At 43.5% G+C, this 9773-nt stretch overlaps 1 protein-coding gene across 1 annotated transcript; it reads right to left on the minus strand.

The window, feature by feature from the left end:
• Nucleotides 1-6046: 6046 nt before the first annotated feature.
• On the minus strand, nt 6047-9522 carry LOC113699757 (uncharacterized). The gene is made up of 3 exons (XM_072057925.1): nt 9378-9522; nt 8671-9263; nt 6047-8557 (listed from the first exon to the last, which is right to left on the minus strand). Exons 1-3 carry the CDS (start codon nt 9520-9522, stop codon nt 6047-6049), a joined length of 3249 nt encoding a protein of 1082 aa, XP_071914026.1.
• Nucleotides 9523-9773: the final 251 nt, after the last annotated feature.

Genomic DNA, 9773 nt, shown 5'->3' on the forward strand with positions numbered 1-9773 from the left:
TATAAAGTAACTCAAGAACTTTACATCTCTATCACTAACAATGGTCTTAGGCATGCCATGCAGACGGACAATTTTTTTGAAGAATAAATTAGCAATGTGAGCTTTCTCAAGCTCGGTTCGTAACGATAGATGACAACATCATGGGTTGAGGCTCGTCCTCCTTAACTCGGGTGGTTAGCACTCGTTCGTATCAGCTTGTTCCTTGGGAACGTCCCTTGATACAAAGTGAGTCGAATCTCCTTTGTTCAAGTCTTGGCTTATCAAACAAGAATCACACCTATTTATGTCGCTAGGAGAAGGTTAGGCGCCACTTGATTCTTGTTGTTGCATTCGAAAAAAAAAGGGAGGGATGATAGCACCTGATTTCATTAAAATCCTTGGATACTAGTATCAAGACTTGAGTTTCTTGGAATTCTTGGTTGTACAACAACAATCTTGCAATTCCTGAAACTTTGGTTGCGATTCTTGAAACCCTTGAAACCCCAAACTGTCTTTACAAAACCCGTGGTACTTGGGTTGTTGAGGGAGCGAAATCATCGTCAAGTTGTGTTTCTTGAATTATGGAAGTAGATTCTTGAATTCTTGAATGAAGTTTGAGGATTGTTGGGGGTTGGGAACCAAATCTCCAACCAACCAGGCTGCCCAAAACAATAAAAACAATTTTCCAGCTGCATCCTAGTTGCTTCAAGTTCTTGGCTGTCTAAAAAAAAGAAAGGGAAACATTCAGCCATGAAATTGACCTTGAAGACCTCCCGAAATTGATTGTTAGGGGTGTCAAAAGCATCCCAAACTTCTGAACATCATCAGCCCCCAAAACAACCACTAAACCCTACTCCAAGTCCAAGTTGGATTAGGTTAGTTTAGTCCTAATTGAACCAACTGTCCAAATTGTTTTGAATTTCATTTTTGATAGCCAATCAAATCCTTATTGGGATAGGAAAAGGGGGAATATTTCCAGGATTAATCCAAGAGCTTTTGCTTGTCAATACTTCCTAAATCTGGTGCAAACAATAACAAGCGGCAACAACATCCATCGGCTAGTGTCTTGAGTCCCATCATTGTAGTATTCTTGAGTTGTTTGTCCAGATTATTTTTCCAGCCTCTTTCCAGTCATAAAAATTCATTTTAAAATTCTTGGCTTAGTGTTTCAAATTCCAGTTTTAAGCGTCGGTCACTTGGTCATTGTTGTGTCATACAACTAGTACTCTTCCCGCAAAAAAAAAAATTTCAGCTTTGTTTATTCTATTTTCCAGTCTCCATCAAACCTGACCATGCCCACACTTTTAGTTCTAGCCTCGTTTACTTCACTCCAAATCTGATCGAGCCACATTTGAGTGGGTCTTGTGCGAAGCTAGTTGACTTTTTGGGGAAATTCTTCTAATTTCTTCAAGGGAAGCAAGCGGGGCCTTGAGGACAAATTTGTGAGGACTACTTGAGCAAAAAATTAGAGTGAAAACATGAGTGACGAGCACATACACGTGAGCTTGTGTGTTGTGAGGAATTTTTTTTCTTTGCTAATCAATTTTGCAGGTCACTTAACCATGTCTTGTGGAGTTGCATCTCATTCATATCATCAAGAATTCTTAGAGAACGAGCCTCTTAAGAGGAGGGGTTCCAAGTGAATTATTTCCAAGTACTCTAATTCCACGCATTCAATCTCCGAGCATTCACAACATGATTTCCATTCACTTCGGGAGGAAATGGATCATTTTCGCGCTTTGTGTGTATATGAAAGACATAAGCATACTTGTAATAAGTATGAGGAGGAGCAAAGGAATTTGCGTCAAGCATCTAAGCCGAGGTCTTCGTCAAGCAAACGAGCTTTATCTAAGGAGTGTTGTGACAATCGAGTCATGGAGTCTAAGAATTCTCGAATTGAGACAAAGCCTTATGAATCAAAAGCTGATTTCCAAAGCCGGACTAAAGAATTGGTTGATTCTATGATGGGAGAAATTAGCCAAGTGCTGAATTCATATTTTGAGCAACTTAATCATGTGTCAACCGATGGTAGTAAAAGAGATGTTCCTTCTAGTCCACCATTAATTGAAGAAGTATCTATGAATGCTAGTAACCTTGAAGTCCCACCTACACAAGTTAGTTGTCATGAGCAAGTTGAGAAGGAAGAAAAGGGAAAAAATGTGCTGACCTTGGGCAAAAATGCGAGGACTTACCTTTCTAACGAACTTACCTTTGCTTTGTTTAGCTTTTCTTCTTTTATGCAGGTTAAGCATGGAGAGATTGAGTTGATCATGGCATGTTCTATCCCTAAATCCATTGGTGAATATCAGAATTTTCATGGAGTTTGCATCTTAAGTGTAGTATCTCTTTACTATCCATTGATATTCAACTTCACCCATGAGCCTGCTTTGCTTGTTGGGAGGAGTAATAAGTTTCCAAAGGGAGTTCTTGCACTTGAATCTTATCCTATGCCTTCTTACCATTTTGCAACAAATGTTCCAATTGATGATCAATCTAATTAAGTTGATCACGTTCAAAGTGTTCTTCATTTTGCCAGTAGCATTATGGAGGATCCAAGAAGATGTGATCTTGCTGCTAATGAACTATACATTTTACCTTGCATCATGGAACCAAAGCTATATGCGTTATCTTCAAGGAGTCGTTGGAGTAAAGCCATGAGTTTTTTATGGCTAATTGTGAGCATTTTCAAGCTGACCAAGAGACATGTGCACTAAATTATAATAATCATGACGTATGCAAGTATCATTCATTCTAAGAGAGCCAATATGTGGAGATTTGAGGTTCATACTGCCAACTCTTGTTAGTACCTTTCATTTCCAACCACGATTTGAGGACAAATCTTTTTCAAAAGGAGGGGAATGATACGAAATATGGGCCGCTTATGGGCCATGTTTCGGGCTGCAAGAGAATGAATCTTTTAGTAATAGTCTAGTAGTTTATTTTTCAAACTTCTATTTTATTTGGTAGGAATAAGTTCGGTCCAAGACCTCATGTTGAGTTGGATCCGATTTATAGAGTCCAGGCTCATTATTACTTAAGCTGGTTAATTAGCTTTTATTGGGTTATGTTAGGCCAGCTTAAAGCCTTCATTGGGTCAATTATAAGCTATCCATTAGTTAGCCTTAACTGTGATAAGTGAGTCATTAGTTTAGTTGTCAAGTCGAATAAGGAAACTTGCATTGTTTCCAACTTAGATTAGGTTTGCTTCTTTGTAAGGCTATAAATAGCCAGGCTTATGATAATTTCTGTAGTTAGACAATTATGAATGAATATTGAGAGTTCCATCTCTTTCTTGTTCCTTGGGAACATCCCTTGATACAAAGTGAGTCGAATATCCTTTGTTCAAGTCTTAGCTTATCAAACAAGAATCACACTTGTTTGTGGCGCCGTTCTACCAAATTCCTTGGTTCGCTAATTCGTTAAGCCGCGAGTTGAGATCGTATCAAGAATGTTAGCAACTTAGAAGGCTAGAGTGGGTCGAAAGGAATTTCTGCCAACCAAATCTGGAAATTATCCATCAAGGTCTTGGGAATCATGAGGATGAATTTCACCAACATGGAGGAATTCGCTTCAACTGGTATCAAAGCTAGTTGATGGTTTTCCAGGTTATATTTTTTAGTTCCAGCCTTTGTGTCGTATTTTCCATTCGTAGTTGTGTCTTCGCCTTGTTTGTTATTCGGTTTAATCCAGCAAACAAAAAAAAAGTAAAACAAAACTGCTAGTGATCTTAGTTGTCGCGTCCTTATTGCTGTTTCTATTGAATCTTGTGCAATCTGTCCGTGTCTTGTTATTGTCGAATTTCTATTGAGTCTTGTGTGTAAAATCTGCTCATGTCTTGCTGTCATTGTTTCCACAGCTTGGGTCCAGCAATTTAAAGAGTCAGTCGGTATTGATTGTTGTGTCCTAAGTGCACACAAAACATTGGGTCACTCAGGTTTCCTGTGTTGCCACACTTGACATCGTTTCTTGTAATTGATACAATCTGTCCGAGTTGTTTCTTTAATTTTTTGTGCTTGTTTCTTGTTCAACGTCTTGTTATCTTATTATCATCGTCTTTGAGTCCCAAACCTGAGTCAAAAAAAAGAAAAAAAAAACAAAACAGAATCTGTTTGTCTGCACGGGCCTCAGCCACGTAATGACCCAGTCCGGGTTCCATTGGGTCCAGTCACGCGTGCACGGGCCAAACTCTTCAAAGAATCCCTCTAAACCCTTGTTCGCATTGTTCAAGACCAACATGGAATCCATAGAGATATTGAAGGCTTGGAAGGAAACAATCAAATCATCTACACCATGATCCAAACCCATGAAGAATCAAGTGGGCCTCCAAGAGAATTGGTTGAGTAAGGCCTTAGGCCTTAGTGTTTAATATAGTTGGATTAGTTATTTTAATAGAGCATGGACCGGCCCATCTTGACACCAAGATGGCCGAATGTTTCCCTTAGGGTTTTAGTAACCTTTAACCTATAAAAAGGCTTGCTTTGTAAGGTTTTAGGTAGACGTTTTATGAATAAAATTGCTTTGTTTTTCGACTTTCTTCCTTGTGAGAATTTCGAGCCTTAGTTGCTCTTGACAAGGGTGTTCGAGCAATCTTGCGTCTTGTCCTTGATTGTTCTACCGACCTATCCATTAGAGTAACCACCTCTGTTGGAGTCGTCGTTCTACCGCCTTCAATCAAATCGTGTCGTCCATTTTGATTCTAGGTCCCGCAACCAAGCGTTGGACAACCTTGCTAGATCATTGGACAAACGTGCTACGTGTCTCGAGACGAGTTGATCGAGGACCGTATCAGTTGGTTTCAGAACTTTGGTAAAGGTATTTTTCATTATATCCTTGTTTTTCGTAGTTTTGTCGTTAGGGTTAGTGTTATTTCCGCTGCATTATTCCAAAAAAAATCTATTCATTATCGTTGTTGCTCTTGTTGCGTCATTTTCATTAAAAAAATTCTATCCGCTTGTATTACTTCGTTGTCTTGATTCTGCCCGTGACGTTTGAGTCCAAATATGTCCGCCTTTGTGTCGTTGAACCTTGTTGCTAATCTGTCCGCCCTTGTTGCACATCTTACAAAGAAAAAATTTCTGTTCGTTAGTTGTTCATTGTTGTCGCATAGTAATCTGTCCAAAGTTGTTGTTGCTTTCTCGTTGAAAATTTATGGCCGTTTCGCATCACATCGTTGCTTCTAAATCTATCCGTGATTGTGTTGCTTGTTTTGGGTCAAATCTGTCCGTAGTCTTGTGCATTGTTTTTGTGTCAAGTTGGTTGTGGTTTGTACGCACTTGGAACGTACAAAATTCTGATGAGAGTCCCCAAACCTATTTTGGTTAGTTGGTCGTCGCTTGGGCAGCAAGAAAACCCACTCTTGCGCGGCTAGGGTTTGTGTTTCGCGCTAGGGTTCTTGTTTCCAATTCTGTCCAAGATTATTTCGGTTATCCAAGTTTTTTTTTTTAATAAAATTTCATTTTTTCTTTATTCCAAGTGTAGACAAAGCAGTTACAAGAGATTTGGAGAATGCTACCCCTTACTCAAGCACTAGTCTACAAGACGGGACTTAGGCGGCATCCATAGCAATATAGCCCCGAACCTCCCTAGGTAACAGCTGAGGAGAATCAAAAACCTTACTCGGACATCCCTGCAAAGCAGCTAACCTATCTGCAACCACATTTGCCTCTCGAAATATATGCGTAAACGACATAGCTACCTGATCCAACAAGCGACGAATCCGCCTTAGCACATTGCAATACAACCAACCTCCCAGCGCCGATGATTTGACTAAGGACACAAGTACCGCCGAGTCCACCTCCACTAGAATCCCTCGTATCCCCTTTGCCACACACATTAGGAGCCCCTCTAATACGGCCAAAGCCTCAGCCTGCAATACGCTTTTTTCCCCAAACTCCTTATAGAATGCAAAGATAACTCTACCATGTGAGTCCCGTAGCACTCCTCCTCCACTAGCCTTCCCGTTGACCACACTAGCATCCGTGTTCAGTTTGTACCGCAGGGGCGGGGGCGTTTCCCAAGTTACCACCACTGGTCGCCATTTACGGGCCATACTCGATGCTAACCGTGCCTACTCACAATCCCGGTCACTATGAAACTGTGCCTTATCCAGCATATTTGCTCGTCCCAAGTCATGCAAGAAGTTGCTTACTTCAACGATGACCCCCCGAGCCGAAAAGTCCTGCCCTTCGAACCTTGCCTTATTTCGTCCCCGCCATATGAACCATGTAACCACTAACGGTAGGACACACCGAATATGATGAGCAGGGATGTGGGACAGCAATGTGGCCCTCTTCCTCCACAGAAGCTGAATATCATCAGGAGGCCAGTGAAGAATGCCAAACATACTGGCAAAATGCCCCCAAACCTCTCTCGCTATTGGTCCATTAACGAAAAGATGTGGCAATGATTCCGCCTGCTCTAGACAACAGGAGCACCTGGATACCAAGGGTAGCCCTCTTCGTCGCATCATCGAGTCCAAGGACACAAAGTTGTTTAGTAGCCTCCAAACAAATAGTGAAAATTTCAACGGTGTACCCTTATTCCAAACCATCTTAGTCATTGAAAAGCCGCCCCGACGTTGTCGGCATAGCTCCCAAGCCGAAGTTAAGGAAAACTGCCCTGTCACCGACTTCGCCCACAGGATTTGATCCTGCCCATCAAGGTCGAACGGAATCTCCACGATCAAATCCACCAGATTGGCCGGGAGCCAGTGGAGAAGTCTGTCCCTATTCCATCCGTCCCTTCCAAGGAACTCCGCCACCAAAAAGTGAGGTCTGTCGCTCTCCGCCGGAATCAATGCACTTAAGGGGTCCAGCTCGCAACAAGTGTCTAACCAAAAATCTACCATTCCCGGTCTCAGACTCCATGAAATCTGCGCCTCCGCTACCTCCCGTATACCGAGTAATCGCTTCCATGTACCAGTCGGCCTTGCTACATCCGCCTGCAACGGGTATTGGTTCCCTATATACTTAGAGAACATAAAATCCGACCATAGGGATCCCCTTTGGCGTAACCTCCACCACAGCTTATAAGAGAAGGCTTTGACCATGTCATCCAGCAGCCTAACCCCCAACCCACCTTCCTCTGTGGGAAAATACAACTTCTCCCAGGATGCCCAATGCGTTCGTTTATCGTTCTTGGATTTATCCCATAAGAAGGAGTTGAATAATCTTCCCAGGGCAACTAAAACTGCCTTGGGGGGTTTAAGCACCTGTAAAAGATAGAGCGGCATCGAATTCAAGACATGTTTTATAAGAATTAATTTTTCCCCCATGGACAGCAACTTCCCACTCCAGTGGCAGATCCGTGCCCTCACTTTTGCAAGAATCCCATCGAAGGCAATAGAGGAACATCGGCCTAGGGAAATGGGGACACCAAGATAGACCAGTGGGAAGAATTGCCTCTGAAACCCTAGAATGCTAGACACCAGCTCCACCTGCGCCTTCGACACCCCAGACGAGCACATAAAACCACTATTTACTACATTGATCTTCTGTCCTGAATACTGTTGGTACTGTTTGAAGAAGTCCCTAACCGCTTCTAATGTCTCCCGCGCAAGCCTGGTAAAAATAATGACATCATCGGCGAATGCCAAATATGAAATCTTAATTCCGCCAGCCTGAAAAAACCTGTGTCTACCTTGCTGAAACAAAGAATAGAGCCCTTTGTCAAAAAATTCTGCAACTAGTACAAAGAGTCCTGGAGAGATTGAATCCCCTTGTCTAACCCCTCTCGTTGACTTGAAGAATCCAGCCGGCTCCCCATTGACTAACACGAAAAACCAATTATTGGCGACCAAACGAAAGATCAAATCGACCGCAGGTTCCTGAAAGCCAAACGATCTAAGCATGAAAAAGAGAAAGGACCACTCCACTCTATCATATGCCTTTTCCATATTGAGCTTTAACATGAGGTTCGGAACCTCCAAACGACGGTCCAGTTCTTTTGCATGTTCTTGCGTCAGGAGAATGTTATCCATTATTTGGCGGCCCGGGACAAAGCCAGACTGCCAAGGAGAGATCAGTTGGGGGAGGAGCTGATTCAACCTACTAGACACCAGCTTAGATATTATCTTGGAGCTAACATTACATAGGCTGATTGGCCGGATGTCTTGCCACCGAGAAGCTCCCTCTACTTTCAGTATTAACACGATTAATGTACTGGTTACTCCTTTTGGTAGCCACCCCCCTTTAAAATAATCCTGGATAGCAGCCACCAAACCATCCTTAATTATCTCCCAACACGCCTGGTAAAAACCTGACCCAAAGCCGTCTGGACCAGGGGCACTATCTGGACTGATCAAGAACACCACTTCTCGCACCTCAGTCATTGTTGGCAATGCCAGCAGTTTCTCATTATCCCCCGGAGACACCTGTGGGAGAGCGAAAGGCAATACTGGGTGCCGGTCAGTATCCCTATCAGAACTGAATAGCGACTCGAAGAATGATGCTGCTGAACTCTTAATGCCCTCTGCCTCAGTCAGCCACTGCCCCGTCGTACTCCGAATCCCAGAGATGTAATTTGAAGCCCACCTTTGCCGAACCACAGAATGGAAGTATGCCGTGTTCGCATCCCCCTCCTGAATCCATTTTATCCTTGATTTTTGACGCCAAAAACCACACTCAACGGCAATTGCTTCATATATGCCGCCCGAGCCTCATGGTAAGCAATCTTCATTGCCACAGTTCTCACCGTGTCATACTGCATTTCTGCGGTCCGCATTTCCCTCTTTAGCTCTGCCACCCGGGTGCCAATATTCCTGAAAACTTCCTTGTTCCATACCCTCAGCTTGTTCCTCACCCCAACAGTTTTCGATAGAAATCTGACATCGTGTGTGACGGGCCTCCCCCTCCCCATGCCTCTTGAACGACCCCAAGAAAGGTACCTGAAGGCCAATCTCCCTTGCCTTCCTGAACCATACTTGATTACTAAAGGCGCATGATCTGACCGTCCCCTCGCCAGGTGCAACACTCGTGTCACTGTATACATCTCAGCCCACTCCTGGTTAATCACCACCCGATCTAATCGCTGCCAGACCGTCCCATTCGTCCAGGTGTACTTAGGGCCTTCGAATTCCACCGCAGTAAGACCACAATTAAACAGCGTCTGATTAAAATCCTCCATATTTCGTGCATTCGGTGGTGCCCCCCCCACAAGCCTTTCTGACGCCTCCGCGATGATATTAAAATCCCCAGCCAACATCCAGGATCCCTGTCTCGAAGACGCCAAACTTTCCATGGCACTCCAGAGCGGTCGTCTAGCTACCCAAGTGCATCGAGCATAGACTGCAGAGAAAAAGAATGAACCAACTGGAGAACTGATCTCCATATCCACTAACTGATCCGCTAACGTGCTAAAGGAGATGTTGAGGATATGGTCCTATAGTACCCAAATCTTACCTTCCACAAGGGAGATTGTCGATGTAAAACCAACCAATCTTTTGACATAATCTAGGCGGCCTTCCTCCAACATAGGCTCCAACAATACCAAAAGTTTCACATTATAGTCTACTTTTAGCTTTTTTAAATACCAGAGTGAATCCATCTTAGACGCATCCCGTATATTCCACACTAGAAAATTAATCGGTCCTAGCACTAGCATTAGAACGAAGGGCATACCTAGTGCGAGTTTCCCCTCCCCTTATGTTTGACCATGGAAGCCTGCCTATACGTGCCGTCTCTCCCATGTTGTCCAAGTGGGGCAACCGCTGTTCCTCTGTCGATTTATCCTCTGCGGAGCCCCTCCAATTCTGCTCCAACTTGCGCGAATGCTCCAACCGCTGTGTCAACTCCGCC

This window comes from Coffea arabica, chromosome 7c (assembly GCF_036785885.1).
Source record: "Coffea arabica cultivar ET-39 chromosome 7c, Coffea Arabica ET-39 HiFi, whole genome shotgun sequence".
Classification (NCBI taxonomy): Eukaryota; Viridiplantae; Streptophyta; class Magnoliopsida; order Gentianales; family Rubiaceae; genus Coffea; species Coffea arabica.